The 22,191-nt window shown below is 36.1% G+C and overlaps 1 protein-coding gene across 3 annotated transcripts in view; it reads right to left on the reverse strand.

Moving 5' to 3' along the window:
- Positions 1–1,929: 1,929 nt before the first annotated feature.
- The window catches only part of LOC147845506 (uncharacterized), a 99,852-nt gene continuing 79,590 nt past the window's right edge, over positions 1,930–22,191 (reverse strand). For all 3 annotated transcript variants that reach the window (XM_087243948.1, XM_087243949.1, XM_088649561.1), the window contains one exon: positions 1,930–2,197. In XM_087243948.1, the coding sequence (XP_087100074.1) occupies positions 2,095–2,197 (103 nt within the window). In that variant the 3' untranslated portion in view covers positions 1,930–2,094. The remainder of the gene's footprint in view (positions 2,198–22,191) is intronic.

The following is a 22,191-nucleotide window of genomic DNA, read 5'->3' on the forward strand; positions in this document are numbered from 1 at the left end:
AATTTTCATACAAAAATTCCTAACAGAGACCCAATATTTAAATGCGTAAATAAATAAATAAATAAATAAATAATTAATTAAAGCATACATAAATAAATGCTCAAATAAATGTATAAATAAATGCATAAAAATTTAAACAAATAAATAAATGAATAAATAAATAAATAAATAAATGCATAAATAAAAAAAATGAATGCATGAATAACAAATACATATATAAATGGATAAATAAATAAATGCATAAATAAAAAAATTTAAAAATAATAATAAATAAATGCATAAATAAATAAATAAATAAATGAATAAATAAATAAATAAATGCATAAATAAATAAATGCACAAATGCATAAATAAAAAATTAATGCATAAATAAATAAATGCATAAATAAATGGATACATAAATAAATGCATAAATAATAAATAAATTAATAAATGGATAAATAAATAAATGCATAAATAACAAACAAATAAATAAATGGATAGATACATAAATAAATGCATACACAAATATATTATTATATTAAAGGCTAATTATTTCCCTGTATTATTCACAAGGAGAGCTCTTCTTATTAGGGTTGGGCATCTAAGCTATAATGCCGATCCGATACGCATCTCGATACAAAGAATACGATCCGATATATTAGCGATACATTTGTGACATATTGCGATGCAACACGATACGATTCACACCCATATCACGATACGATGCGATATTTCAGCACTAACTAATTAGATCAAGTTTATGAGATGATGTGAAAGAGGATGCTGTGCCATTGAATGAGTTTGATTATTTATTAACCAAGCAAAACCAAGACTTTTTTTACAAACTGGCTTTTCTCTCAGAGCCAGAGTGTCAGTTTACAGTTTACAGCATTGCACAACAAGAGTTGTGATTTAACTTTTCAACTATGAAAACAAGTTTTACAAAGATATATTTTGCCACTGATTATTCAAAACTTACGGTGGTGAACTAGCAGTGTTATGCTGCTTTGAAACATCACTGTCACTGTAAACAACAGGCTAATAAAAATATAACAAACCAGCAATCTTCTTGCTGTGAGGTGGTCAAACTACCCACTGTGCCACCGTGACACCCAATTATTTTTATCATTATTATTATTAATATTATTATTATTATAATTAAATAAAAATTAACAGGAGGAGGTGTTTAAAACCTTCGTTCTCCGTGACATTAGGCTGAATATCTTTGCAGATGAACAATGCAATAGCATTCGTTATTGGCGTAGAGCGAGCAGAACTGTTGCGCATGGAAAAAAAACTTGCAATGCTTTTCTCACCACTTTTGGAGCTGGTTGAAGCAGTGCGAAAGCCGGGGATGCAGAAACACTGGAAGATGCTTTCACAACAACACCGTGGCGCCGCTTCAAGTGAGATATCAGTAGTCGTACTGCCCGCGTATTTTACAGATGCGCGGCACATTTTGCAAATTGCATCTGTCCTGTCATGTCGTCCATCCTTAAATCGATAATGTTGCTTGCCATACTTTAGATTTAAAACTCAGTGGGGAATAAAATGTTTGTTTTGCTTCTCGCGCTTTCTGAGGGCGCTCCACTAGCTTCATCCGCACACCTGATACACTGAGTTGTAGTGTGTGCACATCCGCAAATCCGTTGCTAAGGCTTACTTTATGTAGGTCGATTAAATTATGCGCCAAAAACAGGTTGACAACACTTGTTAATAAATAAAAAATACATTCTATATTAAAAATATAAGCTGTATCTCGGAAAAATCGATGCATCTCGCAAAAACCGATGCATCTCGATTTGCTTCCAAAATTTCATTCATCCTCTGCTGCTCAACCGATGCACTCGCATCGTGCACGCGCATGACCGCGTATCGATACATATCGGTTAATCTTCCCATCCCTACTTCTTATAGATAAATAAACACTTTCTCATCTTTCTTATTACAATATTTCCCTCCTTTATTCATCACACAATTTGAATGGATCATTCACAAAAAAAATAAATAAATAAACAAAAACCGTTAAAACGCATTTTAGCAGCTCTTGTGGTTTTCCGTCTTTAACTACAAAATAATGTAATAAAACTAAAACCCACAGATTATGATGAATTACTGAGATCTGAATACCCGCGGATGTTTATCTCTTTCAATCTTGGCCATCAAGAAGTGCAGATCTCTCCATAATAAGCGAGCGCTGTGATTTTTCCCAGATCTGTGAGGAAAGAGAGACGGAGAGGTGTGAAACTCCACACACTCTTCTCAGCCAGCAACAAACACACACAGAGATACACACACACAAACACACACCAGCATTCACAAACAATTTCATGGAGGAAAACTGACTTTTCATGGACTTAGAAAAAAGTTTGATGTGACTTCATGGGACTTTCAGAACACATTTATAGAGGAAAAAGCTCATGCATAAACATGAGCTCATGAACGTATGACAACTCGCATTTAAAGGGGACCTATTATGCAAAAAATCACCTTTATAAGGGTTTTAACAGCAGTGTGTGAATATAACCAGCTTCTAATGATAAAATTAATTATTCTATGTTTTATAATCACACTTGATGAAAAGACTTTGATTGACATTCTCCCTGAGTATGTGTCATCAGAGGGGGAAAGCCCCGCCCACCAGTGAACATCTCTCCCTCATTAGCATAGGACGTTAGTCTTGTCTTTGAATCTGTCACTATGCTGATGCATAGGCATTTCTAGCTCTACCCTCTATTAAAAAGAGCACAATCTTATTTGCATCAACACACACCAAAATTACACCAATTTGGATCAAAGCCTAAAAGGGTCAGTTTCAGAGAGAAATAAAATATTATTCATGTGTTATTTTGAGCTGAAACTTCACACACACACACACACACACACACACACACACACACACACACACACACACACACACACACACACACACACACTTTCTCTCTTTCTCTCTCTCTCTCTCTCTCTCGAAACATCAGAGACTTATTATACATATTGTAAAAAGTGGTATAATAGGTCTAGTGTAAATTCATAAATGCATAAATGAATAAATAAATAAATAAATAAATAATTGAATAAATAAGTAAAAAAAATGCAATAATCAAATAAATTCATGAATAAATAATAAAATAACTAAATAAATGCATAAATAAATTGATGCATAAAAAAGGCATAAATAAATAAATAAATGCATAAATAAACAAATGCGTAAATAAATAGAAGCATAAAAATAGACGCAGAATTAAATAAATAAATAAATGCATAAATAAATAAGAAAATAAATGCATAAATAAATAAATAAATAAATAAATTGCATACATAAATAAAATATGCATAAATAAATAATTGCATAAATAAACAATTAAAAATATAAATAAATAAATGCATAAATAAATAAATTTATAAATATATCAATAAATAAATGTATAAATAAATAGATAAATAAATAAATAAATGCACAAATAAATAAATGTATAAATAAATAAATGCATACATATATAAATAAATAAATGCATGAATAAATAAATAAATAAATAAATAAATAAATAAATAAATAAATAAATAAATAAATAAATAAATAAATAAATAAATAAATAAATAAATAAATAAATAAAATTTCCTATTTCCCCCCATTTATGCATTATATAGATGCCGATGTGTTGTTAATTTTTAACCGGCGATTGAAGCCCGGTGTTCTGTCTCCCTGTCGGGCTTGGAGCAGGGAGGTTTGGTGCCTTATTTGTTATTTTCGTTTTCTCCTGTGTTTGTTAGTAGGGAGGTAAGTGTTCTGTATTTTATTTTATTATTTGTTTTCTAGGGAAGTTTAATCTAATTTAGTTAGCTTGGTTTATTGTCATTTATTTTGGCTGAACCCCTCCTGATGTTATTTTTGCTCCTTATTTCAGTAAATAAATCATATTTTCTTGTTAATTCTCAGTGGTTGTGTTTTTGGTATATATTTTGGGGAGAGAGAGCGCGGGGGCACCAGGGAATATATTTTTAATCCCTGTTATTTTGTTGCGTTTTGGTTAAATCTCTTTTTGATTAAGGATTTTTAATTTAACTCGTAACAATAGTTTCACTGGAATATTTACAAAGAGGACCATTAAATGAAAAAATCACTATAGTGTCAACCCACTATACTGGGAAGCACCCATACACTTAGACTGAAACACTAACTGGCCCAGCCAGGGCTCGAACCAGTGTAGGACTCTTGCTGTGATCCGACAGCACTACCTACTCCGCCACTGCGTCGCCCACTCATGGTAATTTACATTTTTAAAATTCATATTAGTAGTTGTAGTATTCATTACGTGTATTTACATTTGTTTTTATAATTTTTTGTTTAAATTTGTCCGCCTGTTATGTTTAGAGATGTATGCATCACTATATAGAGGCATAGGTATAGGTGTTTGGTTATACACTTCGTTATTATTGAATGAACCGCCAACTATTCCACTATATGTTTTACACATCAAATACCCTTCCAGCTGCAACTCAGTACTGAAAAACACCCATACACTCATTCACACACATACACTACAGCCAATTTAGTTCATCAATTCACCTATTGCGCATGTGTTTAGACTGTGAGGGAAACTGGAGCACCCGAAGGAAACCCACAACAACATGAGGAGAACATCCACACAGAAATGCCAACTGACCCAGCCAGGACTTGAACCAGCGACCTTCTTTCTGTAAGGCAACAATGCTAACCACTGAGCCACCGTGTGCTAAACAAACTGAATTACAAAATATATTATGTCATGGATGTCTTGAGTGGAGTGCGTCCACCCGAATCTACATTTTTTCTCGCTAGTGAAGCATTCAGTTTTTTTCTCAAAAATCTGTCATGTAAATAGTAAACGCACCATAAAGCGACGCAACTTACTATAAAAGGGAACCTACTCTGATTGGTTTAATGCATATTACAGCCAAAACACACCCATAGCACATTAGGAGAATAAGGAAATGGTCCGACGACTGTTTTTCCCATGCCTAAAATAGCAGAAGTGAATTCAGACACTCCCATAGCACATCTCCACTATGCTATTTAGACTTGTGCACTTTCCAAAAAGATCGCTAAAAGAGAGCCTGATGTTTTTAAAACTGAAACTGAATATTAAGTAGGGGTGGGGCTTTGTTTTTGTGCTCCTCCTCTCATTTTTCACTTTTAACAAAATAATGATTAAAGGGGTGCGGCTAAGAATATTGTGCCCAACCTGTCAAACTGACATCATGAGAGGAGATAACCGTTCACCTTAAGACTAAAAATGTCCGCTAGCAAAATCAGCATGATAAATTTTGAATTCATGTTTAAATATTTTTTATTCACTTAAAATATTAACATGTGATGACTGTTTACATTAAGCACGATAAATTTAACTACGGCAGCAAGGTGGCACACACATGCACACACACACACACACACACACACACACACACACACACACACACAGGTACTCAATACCACACACACAGACAGACAGACAGACACCCATACACAGAAAGACAGACAGACAGACAGACAGACACAAACACACACAGACAGACTGATTGACAGACAGACAGACACACAGATGCACAGGCAGACAGACAGACAGACAGACAGACAGACAGACAGACAGACAGACAGACAGACAGACACCCATACACAGATAGACAGACAGACAGACAGACACAAACACACACAGACTGATTGACAGACAGACAGACACACAGATGCACAGGCAGACAGACAGACAGACAGACAGGCAGACAGGCAGACGCACAGACAGACAGACGCACAAACAAACAGACGCACAGACAGACAGACAGACGCACAGACAGACAGACAGACAGACAGATAGACAGACAGACAGATAGACACACGCACAGACAAACAGAGAGAAAGACAGACAGAAAGACAGATAGACGCACATACAGACAGACAGACAGACAGATGGACAGATAGACAGACATACAGACAGACAGACACACAGACAGACACACAGACAGACGCACAAACGCACAGACAGATGCAAAGACAGACAGACAAACAGACAGATGCACAGGCAGACAGACAGACAGACAGACAGACAGACAGACAGACAGACAGACGCACAAACAGACAGACACACAAACAGACAGATGCACAGACACAGACAGACAGACAGACAGACAGACAGACAGACAGACAGACGCACAGACAGTCAGACAGACAGACAGACAAACAGATGCACAGACAGACAGACAGACGCATAGATAGACAGACATACAGACAGACAGACGCACAGACAGACAAACAGACAGACAGATAGACAGATAGACACACGCACAGACAGAGAGAAAGACAGACAGACAGACAGACAAACGCACATACAGACGCACAGACAGACAGACGCACAGACAGACAGACAGACGCACAGACAGACAGACAGACAGACATACAAACAGATAGACAGACAGACAGACGCACAGACAGACAGACATACAAACAGATAGACAGACAGACAGACAGACAGACAGACGCTCATAGACAGACAGACGCACAGACAGACAGACAGACAGACAGACAGACAGACAGACAGACAGACAGACGCACAGACAGACAGACAGACAGACAGACAAATGCACAGACAGACAGACAGACGCACAGATAGACAGACGCACATAGACAGATAGACAGACAGACAGACGCACATAGACAGACAGACGCACATGGACAGACAGACGCACAGACAGACAGACGCACAGACAGACTCACAGATAGACAGACACACAAACACACAGACAGATAGACAGACAGACGCACATACAGACAGACAGACAGATAGAAAGATGCACAGACAGACAGACAGATAGACAGACAGACAGACAGACAGACAGACAGGCTTTGAATATAATCTCAATCCCCTACAGACTTATTCACACAAGACAACGTGTCGTTCCAAAGTTGCCATGGCGATGAGTTTCTCAGAAAGATTCCCTATTGAGAAGCAAACAGGCCAGGATCGATGGCACGCAGAGAAAATGAGGCTTTCATCAGGACTGATACTCAAGGCTGATTAGCTGCTGATTATTGTCCTTTTCAACAAGCTGCAGTGTGTTTAGCTCAAAGAGACACACGCACACAAAGAGAGAGATGTAAGAGCTGTGTTTCTGACCCACTGTGCTTCATTACAGTCGGCTCAGCATGTTCAGGCCTGAGGAAAATAGAGACCTGCAGCATGATCAGATCAAAGCACTCACAATAATAATAATATAATAATAACATTATGATCAGCTTATGCGCATAATAACAAAACTTTATAACTATTGATACTTGTAAAGTTGCAGAGGGAAAAGGCTGATATGGAAATGATTCATCATTGTTAAAAACACTGCAAAAAATATCCGTACATTAGCAGTTTTTCGATATTTAGCGATTCATTTTTCATGATTCATATTCATTTTTAGTGTTTTCAATTTACCTAGTTTACTTATGCTTTTGAATTGCATTATGTGATCTTGACAACACAATCTCACGGCAATTCGTAACTTTTTCATTTAGTGGCTAATTCGTACAAATTCGAACGATCTAATTCGTACATTTTGTACGATTTGCGTATCCCCCAATGACGGTTGGGTTTAGGGGTGGGGTTAGGTGCCACGCCTCCTTTTTAAAATCGTACATTTTCTTACGACTGAACTCGTACAAATTCGTACGAATTAGCCACTAAACTGCCAAAACGTAAAATACTTACGTTTTCTCGTGAGATCAGGCTGGATCTTGATCTGTCTTCCAACAACTTTTAACCTCAAAAAGTTTGAAAAGGTGACTTTTATGAACATGTTTAATAGTTTTAAAGTGCTATTTTATCTGGGTTTGTGCTGTATTTTACACTATTAAAACATTGTAATAAACTGGCAGTACTTTTTGATTATTTTACAGACTTATTTCCATATATTTAATTGCTTAGGCATTATAGTTATATTTCAGACTATTAAAATAACAATAAAAGTCACATTGTTAAAGTGCAGAATTGAATTTGCAACATCTAAAGTGGACAGAACAGAGATCAACATCCCATAATGCAATTCACAACCGTAAATAAACGAAAAACACAGAATACGGAAACTTAATTAACAGATATTTTTTACAGTTGGACAAAAATAACATCACATGTCTTTTTGTTTGTTTGTTTAGAAGGTACTACATTGTTTTAATATTTTCTATTTATGCATTAGACAACTCTGGCTTACACAATTTCTTATCAATATTATTATTATTATTAATCTTTATTGTTTTATAAGGCAACAGAAAAAAGATAACTGGATTATACATTAACATGTGATATATACAATTTAAAGGGCAGATTTTAGATAAATAAAACACAAAAATAAACTTGCAATAAAAAAAATCGGGGAAATCTCTTTTCATTAAATCCTTGGACATAACTGAGAGATTGTGGTCTGTAAAACTAATTTACATTAAAAACAATGGAAAACAATGGTAAAACTACTAATAAAATAATAATAACAATAATAATAATAATAATAATAATAATAATATTAATATGTTAATTAAATTAATTAACAGAGTTTAAAATCTAAGTACTCAACAAATTTAATGATTGAACAGAAGGACTTAATATATTACTAGAATACTGAATTAACAAACAAAATTTGACTGGTTTAATCAACAAACAACAAACCAAACATAACTAAACTAACCAACCAACCAACCAACCAACCAATCAAATCCAACCCAAACCTAGCCAAGCCAAGCCAAGCCAAGCCAAGCAAACTAAACTGAACTAAACTAAACTAAACTAAACTAAACTAAACTAAACTAAACTAAACTAAACTTAAATTAAATAAACTTTAACAAAATTAAATAAAATAAGATAAACAACCTATCAAACCCAAGCCCAACCCAAACCAACCACTAAACTAAGGGTGCTTTCACACCTGCCTTATTTAGTTTGATTGAATCGCACTAGAGTTCGTTTCCCCTTTTGGTACAGTTCGTCTGGGCAGGTGAGAATGCAGCAATCGTACTCGAGTGCGCACCAAAAGCGGACCAAATAAGCGTACCAAGACCTGCTTGAAGAGGTGGTCTCGGTACGCTTTCAAACGAACCCTGGAGTGGTTCGTTTGTGGTGAGAATATGATCCGTACTAAAACAGGTCCAACTGCAAAAATTACTGAGTGTTTTGGACTAATTCAGCTGCCGTAGGCCGATGTGCTGTGCATTATGGGATATGGAGGAAAAATATTTGTTGACAGCACTTTACCAACAGAGAGAGAGAGAGAGAGAGAGACAGAGGAAAACATTACCTGATGGATCGTTGGTAATATTTCCGCAAGATGACCATGACCAATTAATTCACGCCTCCTCCTGAAGTGACGAGTGATGCATTACACTGTTTTCCAGCCGCGGCCGCGCTTCATTTTCATAATGTATAGTTTGTCTAAAGCAGGGATACAATCAGCCGGTGCAGTCGTCCCTCCAGAGTAAAAGATTTTGTTTACCTGCGGGAGTTCATTGGCATTTTCCCGCACGTGAATTCTGACCAATCAATAAGCAGTTTAGGAAATATGTTCAACAACATCTGGCCAATGAGAGATGTGGATTTTGTCAGATGACTGCATTTTGGTTCGTTTCAACTGGTTCGGACCAAAGCCAGCAGTGTGGTGTGAAAACGACCCAAAGACGGCAGAAAATGCAACAATGTATCATTTATTGCGCTTGGTCCGGACCAAATGAAAAGAACTAGAGCACCCTAAGCTAAACAAAACTAAACTAAACTAAACTAAACTAAACTAAACTAAACTAAACTAAACTAAACTAAACTAAACTAAACTAAACTTCCTTTCAAACTCAACCCAACCCAAATAAAGCCAACCCAAACCAAACTAAACTAAACTAAACTAAACTTAAAATTAAACAAACTTTAATAAAATTAAATAAAATAATATAAACAACCTATCAAACCCAACCCAAACTAACCACTAAACTAAACTAAACTAATCTAAACTAAAATGTTCTTCCTTTTAAACTCAACCCAACCCAAAGAAAGCCAAACCGAACTAAACTAAACTAAGCTAAGCTAAGCTAAGCTAAGCTAAGCTAAGCTAAGCTAAGCTAAACTAAAAACTAAACTACCAATCAAACTCAATCCAAACCAAACAAACCAAACCACCAAACTAAAATAACTAAACACAAAACTAAACTAACCAACCAATCAAACCCAACCCAACAAAACCTAACCACCAAACAAAACTAAACTAACCAACCATTTATTCATTCATTCATTCGTTCATTGTTGCTTTTCCGGGGCCGGGTTGTGGGGGCAGCAGTTTTAGGAGAGAACCCCAGACTTCCCTCTCCCCAGACACTTCCTCCAGCACCTGCGGGGGGATCCCGAGGCGTTCCCAGGCCAGCCGAGAGACATAGTCCCTTTAGCGTGTCCTGGTTCTTCACAGAGACATCCCCCAGGTGGAACATGCCTGGATCACCTCTTTAGGTAGGCATCAAGGAGACATCCGAAACAGATGCCCGAGCCACCTCAGCTGACTTCTCTCGTTGTGGAGGAGCAGCGGCTCTACTCCGAGCTCCTCCCAGGTGTCAGAGCTCCTCACCCTATCCATAAGAGTGCACCCTGCCACCCTACGAAGAAAACTCATTTCATCCGCTTGAATCTGAGATCTTGTCCTTTCGATCATGACCCAAAGCTCAAGACCATAGGTGAGAGTAGGAATGTAGATTGACCGATAAATCAAGAGCTTTGCCTTTCGGCTCAGCTCCTTCTTCACCACAACGGACCAGTACATCGACCGCATTACGGCTGCCAATGCATCGATCCGCCTGTCAATCTCATGTTCCATCCTTCCCTCACTCGTGAACAAAACCACAAGATACTTAAACTCCTCCACCTGGGGTAAGGACTTTTCTCCAACCTGGAGATAGAAAACCACCTTTTTCCGGTGGAGCACCATGGCCATGGACTTGGAGGTGCTGATTCTCATCCCAGCTCTTGGGACACTGGCTCTTGGGACATGGAAAGTCACTAACCAACCAATCAAACCCAACCCATCCAAACCAAACCCAACCACCAAACCAGACTAAACTAACCAACCAATTAAAACCAACCCAACCAAACCCAACTACCAAAACCAAACTAAACTAACCAACCAATTAAAACCAACCCAACCAAACCCAACTACCAAAACCAAACTAAACTAACCAACCAGTCAAACCCAACCCCAACCCAAACCAACCACTAAACTAAACCAAACAAAACCAAAACAAAACAAAACTGTCAACGCCGGTGAGGGGAAAAGGAGCGAGGACTCAAGTGCAGGTAAATATGGGTATTTATTGATAAAAATAAAAAGCAAAAACAGCAAAACAAACTACCCCGAGGGGGGAAAGTATTAATAAAACAAATAAACAAACAAACAAACAAACTAGACTGGGATGGCTGGCTGGCAAACTGGAGAACAGGACAAGACAGGAAACGATGACATCTGATGACGAACTGGCACAGGACAGGAGACATGAGGGGTTTATAAACTGTAGGAAATTAACACAAACAGATGAACATAATTAACTAATAATGGGTTAACAAGGAGGGTGGGACTAGACAATAGACGGGAGAGCGCATGACACAGAGACAAGACAAGCCATGCGCTCACATAAAACAGGAGAACTAATTAACCGCTTGTTCATGACAACACAAGCACAACACTGAAGCACACGACAAAAGTACGTGACCACAATGTAAACGCAGCCACGTGCTTTGACAACAGACGCAAGACACGAGCACACGATGAATGAAAACACTCACCGTGCACTCACACACGCAGTGTGCATGCTTCATCCCAGCGCCGACCAAAACCGAAACCAACAAGACTGAGATGCTGGGAATAAAACACCACGCTGCAGACAGACGAAAACACAAACACGAGTACACGAGCGCGTGCGTCCGAGGCACGCTGAGCCCGCACACAGAGATAGAAACAAGACCGGACAGAGCTAGTGTCCGAGCTCTGCCACCAAAACAAGAATTTACAAGACCAGAGTGGCTTAACCCTAACAAATCAAAACGAACTAACTAAACTAAACTAAACTAAACTAAACTAAACTAAACTAAACTAAACTAAACTAAACTAAACTAAGCAGCCAATCAAGCCCAACCCAAACCAGGCTATTGTCTAGTCCAGTGCTTCACAACCACGTTCCTGGAGGACCATCAAAACTGCATGTTTTGAATGTTTGGACGTAAATCGCAGTCTCCAAAAACGTCCGCTGGGTTACATTTTCAGAATGAGCTTGGGTTGCAACTTTTGTTTGTAGTTTGTAAAGCATGCACCTGCGGTATGCTACTGTTTTTAAATGCATTTATTAGGCATTCAATGTTTATGTGCTCATTAAGGTTTTGCATTTGATATTTATACACAGTAGATACATTGGTGTAAAACCTACTAAAAAAATCATACTTAAGTTAAAGTACTATTACTTGCCTAAAAAGTAGTGCAAGTAGAGTAAAAGTATCTGTTTGTAAATACTACTCAAAGTATGAGTAAAAAGTAGAGCTTTCAAAAGTACTCAAGAGTAGTGAGTAGCAAGTATTACACTGTTAAAAGCTGATGTACATGTAATTTGTGCATGTGTGTAAACGTAACATTCTGTAGTGCATTTAGTTATTGCCCAGCAGGCACACAACATCATAAGATGTTAATACTAGGTTAGATTTAGGGTGGAATGTCAGGTGAACAAAATGTCTAAGAGAAATATTATTTCGATGTCCAATAACGACGTCAAATGACATTGATTTTAGGTTGTGCTAAAAAGTGATCAAAATCCAACGCTGAGCCAACATCTTAAACCAACGTCATATTGGAATATCGGCAACCAAAATCCAATGTCTAATAGATGTTGCAATCTTAACGTACACTCAACATCAAGCTGTAAGATCATTAGACGTTGAAATTTGGTTGATTTTATGTTAGACATTGGTCACTGATGTCAGCCTGACGTTGGGTTTTGATGTCAACCCACTTTCATTGCCTGCTGGGTGTTTAATACATTTTTTTGTTTGTTTCTTTTTTTATTTTCGTTTATCTGTTTGTTTGTTTTCCCAATTTCTGCTTAATGGAGAGAAGATTTTTTTTAGCACATTTCTAAACACAATAGTCTTAATAACTCATTTCTAATAGCTGGTTTATTTTATCTTTGACAATTATTTATCTGACCAAATATTTTTTCAAGACACTTCTATACAGCTTAAAGTGACATTTAAAGGCTAAACTAGGTTAATTAGGTTAACTAGGTTAATTAGGATAACTAGGCAGGTTAGGGTAATTAGGCAAGTTATTGTATAACAATGGTTTGTTCTGTAGACTATTATAAATAAAATACAGCTTAAAGGGGCTAATAATTTTGACCTTAAAATGGCTTTTAAAAAATTAAAAACGACTTTATTTCTAGCCGAAATAAAACGAATAAGACTTTCTTCAGAAGAAAAATATTATCAGACATACTGTGAAAATCTCATAATTTGGAAAATATTTAAAAGAGGAAAAAAAATTCAAAGGGGGGTTAATAATTCTGACTTCATCTGTATATATATATATATATATATATATATATATATATATATATATATATATATATATATATATATATATATTCACAGCACCACAGCAAAATTAATATGTAACTGCTAAACTTTCCATCATATCATGCAAATCTAAAGTGAAATAATTGACGATGATAAAAACGAATCAAATAAATTAATCATGCACACGATGTGCGTCACCAGGAAGATTTTTGCCCTCGGTCCCGGTGAAATTTCCAACCGTGATCTTTATTCATGATCATATTTGAATATTAGCCTTGATAGAGACCAGTAAACGTGTGTTTATCTCACATGAACTCTTGCTATCCGCTAATGTTTGTTCACAGATAAAACTCAGATAAGCACAAGGAAATCAAGGCCTTGTGTTAATGATCAAAACGTCATAAAACTGAATTCACCACAGATTTAAAGGAATACTCTGCAATGTGGTTTCATTTCCTGCAAAAAATAATGGGTTTGATTAAAGTTGCAAGAGGCATATTTACCTTATTTTGAGGTATTTTAAAGAAAATCAATTGTATATAGTCTGCGCAAGAACCTTACTACAAGAAAAAATCTCATTAAGGTTTGAAACAAGCTAAGGGTAAAAAGTGTATATAATGACAGAATCATTTTTTTGTGGTGAACTACCCCTTTAAAGGTACAAATTAGTACCTAAAGAATTCATATCGGTAGCTTAAAAGCGCATATTAGGGTAACGCTTTATTTTAAGGTACAATTCTGGCTATTAACAAAACATAAACTCAGACTTAACTAAATAAACTCCTAATTTGTTGCTTATTAATAGTTATTAAAGTAATAGTCGGGTTTAAGTATACTAAAACAGTTTTTCAAGCAGTTTTTCATCTAATTAAAAATATTTAAATTTAATAATGTTATGAACTAAATAAAAAACATGAATTGAACATTTTTAATTTAATGATTAACAAATAATTTTGAACCGATTTGACAGACGCGTGTCTGTCAGGCAGCAACTCAGTGCATTTAGGCATGTAGACATGGTCAAGACGATCTGCTGCAGTTCAAACCGAGCATCAGAATGGGGAAGAAAGATGATTTAAGTGACTTTGAATGTGGCATGGTTGTTGGTGCCAGACGGGCTGGTCTGAGTATTTCAGAAACTGCTGATCTACTGGGATTTTCACACACAACCATCTCTAGGGTTTACAGAGAATGGTTAAAATAAAGAAAAGATCCCAAAAGCGGCAGTTCTGTGGGCACAAATGCTTTGTTGATGCCAGAGGTCAGAGGAGAATGGCCAGACTGGTTCCAGCTAATAGAAAGGCAGCAGTGGGTCAAATAACCACTTGCTACAACTGAGGTCTGCAGAAGAGCATCTCTGAACACACAACACATACAACATTGAGGCAGATGGGCTACAGAAGCAGAACACCACACCGGGTGCCACTTCTGTCAGCTGAGAACAGAAAACTGAGGCTACAATTTACACAAAGATTGGACACTAGAAGATTGGAAAAACGTTAACCTGGTCTGATGAGTCTCCATTTCTGCAGTGACATTCTGATGGTAAGGTCAGTTATGTTCACTGTACTCAAATGGCCTCGACAGCCACCAGATCTCAATCCAATAGAGCACCTTTGGGATTTAGGGAAACATGAGATTGGCATCATGGATGTTCAACCAACAAACCTGCAGCAACTGTGTGATGCTATCATGTCAATATGGAGCAAAATCTCTGAGTAATATTTCCAGTACCTTGTTGAATCTACACCACAAAGGATTAAGGCAGTTCTGACGGCAATAGGGGGTCCAACCCGGTACTAGTAAGTTGTACCTAATAAAGTGGCCAGTGAGTGTATATTGTAATTGAGGATATAGTTTGCTGAAATAAACAAAAAGTGTTCATTTTCATGAGAAAGTTTCAAACATTTGAGCCAGTAAATTGATTCAATCTTCCCATCACTTAGTGCACAATTTTACAAGAATCGGAAACGATGCACCATTCACTTCCATTTACATTTTAAAGGCAAGTGAAACCATTCAGAATTTAGTTGAATGCGGATATAGACGCCTAATGTTTTAACCGTCTGGTAATGTGGCCATTTTGTGTCTAATAGACTAAGACTATGCAGAATTAAATCATACATATTAAAGTATAATAATATTTATTTATGCATAATTACATGAAACTAACCCTAAACCTAATCCACATTCTAACCATATAACAAGTACATGTAACTAATCAATATTACTCAATAGTTACATTACACTGTAACAAGGACATCCTAAAAAATAAAGTGTAACCAAACATTAGTATACTGACCATTTGTTTTGCTTATTAAACACTCAATAAACTGTGATCAGTCCTATAATCTAATATAATGCTATGACAGTACATCTCATTATTTTATTCATGGTCAGACATTATGGCAACATTCATGATAAGTTTCCATTAGATAAGAAATAATTTATGATGGGCCATTAAATTATCAGAAAACAATGCACCGCCTTGAGTGCGTATTACTTTATAATAATCCATGGTCAATTATTAAGCTCATAGTATAGTCGAATAATAGTTCTGTTTGTTTGTTTAAACTTTATTGTCCATTTCTGAGGACATTTGTCTTTATATGCAACATTAACGCATTAGTTTTTGCACTGCGAGTGAACACAAACTAACGTTGTTTAATTTAAATAACATTAACATTAACAAATATTAATAAATACAGTAAAAAATGTATTACCCATTGATTATTTGTGTTAGTAAACACATTAACTAATGGACCATTACTTTAAAGCAGTGGTCACCAAACTTGTTCCTGGAGGGCCGGTGTCCTACAGATTTTAGCTCCAACCCTAATCAAACACACCTGAACAAGCTCGTCAAGGTCTTACTAGGTATACTTGAAACATCCAGGCAGGTGTGTTGAGGCAAGTTGGAGCTAAACCCTGATGGGACACCTGCCCTCCAGGACCGAGATTGGTGACCCCTGCTTTAAAGTGTTACCGTATCATTTATTGACATCTTATTGTAAAGTGTGAAATATTTTAGAGGCTTAAGAAAATCATTTAACCTTTGAGGAACAGTGAAAGTAAAGGTTCTGGAAATAAATGCTCAAGAAATTGAAATTTGAAATATTTTAGACGCTTAGAAAACTCATTTGACCTCTAAGGAACAGAGAAAGTAAAGGTTCTGGAAATAAATGTTAAAAAAATTATAGTTTAAGGTCTTTTAGAGGTTTAAGAAGACCATTTGACCGCTGAGGAACAGTGAAAGTAAAGGTTCTGGAAGTAATGTTACAAATATTGTAATTTGAGATATATAAGAGGCTTAATAAGATCCTTTGACCTCTGAGGAACAATGAAAGTAAAGGTTCTGGAAATAAACGTTAAAAAAATTGTAATTTCGGGTATTTTAGAGGCTTAATAAGATCATTTGACCTCAAAAGAACAGTGAAAGTAAAGGTTCTGGAAATCAATTTAAAATACATACATAATTTGAGGTTTTTTAAATGCTTATAAGAATAATTTGATTTCTGAGGAAAAATCAAGGTTCTGAAAATAAATGTTATAAAAATTGTAATTTGAGGTATTTTAGAGGCTTAATGAGATCATCCAACCTCGAAGGAACAGTGAAAGTAAAGGTTTTGGAAACAAATGTTACAAAAATTATAATTTGAGGTATTTTAGAAGCTTCAGAAGATCATTTGGCCTCTGGGGAACAGTAAAAGTAAAGGTTCTGGAAATAAATGTTCAAGAAATTATGATTTGAGATATTTTAGAGGCTTAAGAAGATCATTTGACCTCTGAGGAACAGAGAAAGTAAATGTTCACGAAATAAAAATTTTAGATACTTTAGAGGCTTAAGATCATTTGGCCTTTGAGTAACAGGGAAAGCGTACTTTTACTGATACATTTGAACAAGATTTATCAAATGGATTATATGGATAATCAAGTGGATGTAAATTGCAACAAGCAATAATACATGTGAACTTCAAGTTAAAGGTGGACATTTCTACATATTACATCCTTTGTTTGTTGTAGTGTCTAGTAGTAATGACATTAAAATATTAATCTGAGATATTTTAGAAGCTTCAGATGATCGTTTGACCTCTGAGGAAAAGTGCAAGTAAAGGTTCTGGAATTAACTTTTCAAGAAGTTAAGATTTGAGGTATTTTAGAGGTTTAAAAAGATAATTTGACCTTTGAGGAACAGTGAAAGTAAAGGTTCTGGAATAAAATGTTACAAAAATTATAGTTTGAGGTATTTTAGAGGCTTAAGAAGATCATTTGACCTCTGAGGAACAGTGAAAGTAAACGTTCTGGAAATAAATGTTCAAGAAATTATGATTCGAGAAATTTTAGAGAATTAAGAAGATCATTTGACCTCTGAGGAAAAGAGAAAGTAAGCTTCAGAATTAATAAATTACGTATGGATAATCAAGTGAATGTAAATTGCCACAAGCAAAAAGACACATGAACCTCAAAATAAAGTGAGACTGGTTTAATGGCCTCCAAATCAAATTCAAATGAACTTATTCTTGGCTAAAATCCATGTAAAAGAAAGTAACATATTTACTGTGACAGAAGCAATAGTGACCAAAAGCTAATTATGACCTGACTTCGGTCCCACAGTAATATTTCTCTTTATATCAGATGTACGTCATGTTTATTGGCCTAGGACGACCCTGTTACAAGCTACAGCAGTAAAAATCGTGTCTTACATAAACAGCATCTGTTTGGGATGAAGACGGAGAGATGATAAAGACGGAGAGATGAATGAATATGCTTGAGATAAACTGAAAAAAAGTGTGTCTGTGAATAAAAGCTCCACACAGGTCGACCTGAGCTCATAATTAAACACAACGTCTGGATTCTTATTTACGTAATGATATAATTCACAAGTAATTAGTGATTATTCACGATGCCAGTTTAAAAGAGCATTAGAAAAAATAAAGTAAAAAAATAAATTGGATTTACTAATAAAAGTTTTTCTAATAAAAAACAACAAAAGCAAAGTTTCTGGAAATAAACATCCACCAAAACATGCTGTTTCAGAGACTTGGGAAAAACTGTATTGTGTCTAAATGTGTGTGATAAATCAATAAGATGTTTTCCTCAATCTGAGAAAACTGTATATAAACATATCTGACATTTTGACAAAAGCAATGCATGATTCTTCGGAAAGCTGACATAATTTATATCATAACATTATTAAAATATTGGTAATATTGGCTGTTTTAGAGTTATTTTTAAAGCGAAAAACCTGAAACTATTGACTTTGACTGTAGCAAAAACAAATACTGTGGAGGTTATTGGTTACAGGTTTCCAACATTCTTCAAAATATCTTATATTGTGTTCAACAGAAGAGAGAAAGTCAAAGGTTTGATACAAGGATGATTAAATGAAGGCAGAATTTAGATTTTTTTGGGTGATGTAGTGTGAATGGGACGCTAACAACGGAGTGTGGATCCAAATGCAGCATTTATTAGTTGAATAGTCAAGCAAGCAATGGTCAACACAAGAACAAACAGATGTATACTGGCAATCCAGAGTTGTGGTCAATAAACAGGCAGATAGTCAAAAGGCAGGCAGCAGACAACGTAAACAATCAAACAAACAAAACAAAACAACCCCCCATAATGCAACAGAAACATAACAACACTTAGCAACTATTGTGTGTCTTTTGTGCTTTTAAAGTCCACGTCATCAGTTTTGAACAGCTTCAGCTTCGTGTGTTATCAATCAGCAGACAACCGGAACAGGTGTGAGTGTGTGGTGAATAACTGGATCTGTAGTCCATGTAACGGCGGATTTGTAGTACTTTAGTGATCTGTGTTTTTATCAGCGATCTGCCAGGATGAGATCGCTGGTGATTGTGACAGGTGAACTATCCCTTTAAGTGGTTTATGCAATGATGATTTTGATATGAACTAATATGTTGCGGAACGCGCGTCAAGCGCGAGTGATTTACATGTTAAGTCAATGCAAACGCGCGAATAGACAACCTGCGGCGCGATACGTGCTAATGGCGCGGGGCGAATGACGCAGGGCGAATTGAGCGTTTGACGCTTTTGACGCGCTTAACGAGCGTTTCACGCGAATCTCTCAAGTTCGAAAATCTGAACTTCATCGTACATTCGCGCCGCGTTAACCAATCAGAAGCTTGCTCTTGTGGGGGCATGATTGTGACGAAGAACCTGTTGTCGGTGTTCTGAGGGAAATCCTCCAGCCTTCACCGACAACAGTTCATCAAACTGGGCTTGGCTCAGTCAGAAGCACAGCTGAAAGTCTCCGTCATCCAGGTTCAGTTTCTAGAGGAGTTAATGAGCTTAAAGAGCTGGATGCACCTCTGAAAGGATGTAGTGGACTCAGACACAACGCTGTTTTTCAGTTTTCATAAAGCACATAAACTGTTATTTTCTTCATAAAATCCATGTTAGCCATTTAGCTATGAAGCTAGAGTCTTTGGCCAGACAGAAGTCCTGCCCATCATGCGAATCCGCGTCTGTTCTGAAGTGAATTTGACACGCGAATGAAGCGGGGTTGGACGCGTGAATGAAGCAAGTAAACTCAAATGTTCACGCGGCTATTTACGCGCGAATAGCACGATTTATCCGCGCGTTCCGCCTCTGGTGTAAACACAGAAATACACATTTGTCAAAAGACAAGATTTGAGATGTTTCTGAGATTTGGGAAGCGTATTCCACTGCTCATGAACAGTGAATGTAAAGGTTCTGTAAATAAATGTTGAAAACTCATAACTTTTGATGCTTTAAAGGTTGAAAAGGATCATTTGACCTCCAAGAAACAGGAAAAGTAAAGGTTTTAGAAAAATGTTGGAAAACTTAAATTTTTTATAGCAACAAGAATCTTTGATGAATCCCTTACCCAAAGAGCACCGACCATACATTTGAGCTTACCCCAGAGCGCTTTTTGCTTGTTTTTTCTGGATTAATTTTTTTTTATATTTTAGAGGTTTAAGAAGATCATTTGACCCCAGGGGAGAGTAAAAGTAAGGATTTTGGAAATAAAGGTTTAAGAATTTATAGTTTGAGGATTTTAGAGGTTTAAGAAGATGATTTGACCTCTGAGGAACAGTGAAAGTAAAGGTTCTGGAAATAACTGTACAACAATTCAAAGTGTGAGGTGTTTTAGAGGCTTAAGATTATTTAACCTCTGAGGAACAGTAAAAGTAAAGATTTTGGAAATAAATGTTCAAGTAATTGTCATTCGATATATTTTAAGGGCTTGAGAAGATCATTTGACCTCTGAGCAACAGTAAAAGTAAAAGTTCTGGAAATAAATGTTTAAAAGATTATAATTTGAGATATTTTAGAGGCTTAATAAGATAATTTGGCCTTCGAGGAACAGTAAAAGTAAAGATTTTGGAAATAAATGTTTAAGAATTTATAGTCTGAGGTATTTTAGAGGCTTAAGAAGATCATTTCACCTCTGAGAAACAGTGAAAGTAAAGGTTCTGGAAATGAATGTTACAAATATTATAATCCTAGATATTTTAGAGACTTAAGAAGATCATTTTGCCTTTGGGTGACAGGGAAATAAGGGTTCTGGAATTAAATGTTTAAGAAATTATAATTTGAGATATTTTAGAGGCTTAAGAAGATTATTTGGCCTCTGAGGAACAGTGAAAGTAAAGGTTCTGGAAATAAATATTAGAGAAATGATAATTCTATATATTTTAGAGGCTTAAGAAGATTGTTTGATCTCTGAAAAACAGTCAAACAAAAAATTCTGCAAATAAATATTCAAGTAATTGTATTTGATATAGTTTAGAGGCTTAAGATCATTTGACCTCTGGGGAACAGAGAAAGTAAAGGTTCTGGAAATAAATGTTTAAGAAATGATAATTATAGATATTTCAGAAGTTTAAGATTATAATTTGATCGCTAAAGAACAGGGAAAGCATACTTTTACTGATACATTTGAACAAGATTTATCAAATGGATAATATGGGATTATATGGATAATCATTTTCTTTCTTTCATTCATTTTCTTTTCGGATTAGTCCCTTTATTAATCTGGGGTCGCCACAGCGGAATCAACCACCAACCTATCCAGCATATGTTTTATGCAGCGGATGCCCTTCCAGCCGCAACCCATCACTAGGACACCCATACACACTCATTTGCACACATACATACACTACGGACAATTTAGCTTACCCAATTCACCTGTATCGCATGTCTTTGGACTATGGGGGAAACTGGAGGACCAGGAGGAAACCCATGCAAACGCAGGGAGAACATACAAAAACCACACAGAAACGCCAACTGACCCAGCCAAGGCTCAAACCAGTGACCTTCTTGCTGTGAGGCGACAGTACTACCTAATGTGCCACTGTGTCACTCTATGGATAATCAAGTGTATGTAAATTGCAACAAGCAATAATACATGTGTACTTCAAGTTAAAGTTTGATGTTTCGACATATTACATCCTTTGTTTGTAATAGTGTCTAGTGGTTAGTAAAAGCATGACATTAAAATATTCATTTGTAGTATTGGCAAATGTAACTAATAAAGTATAAATAAGCAAAACTATTTGCTGGCCTCCAAATGAAGAAACCTAATAATGTAACAAACACACTCTCCTGTATACAATCACTTTTTTACTCCTAC

The sequence above is a fragment of the Danio rerio genome, chromosome 3, assembly GCF_052040795.2.
Source record: "Danio rerio strain M-AB ecotype USA chromosome 3, GRCz13ab, whole genome shotgun sequence".
NCBI classification, from domain to species: domain Eukaryota; kingdom Metazoa; phylum Chordata; class Actinopteri; order Cypriniformes; family Danionidae; genus Danio; species Danio rerio.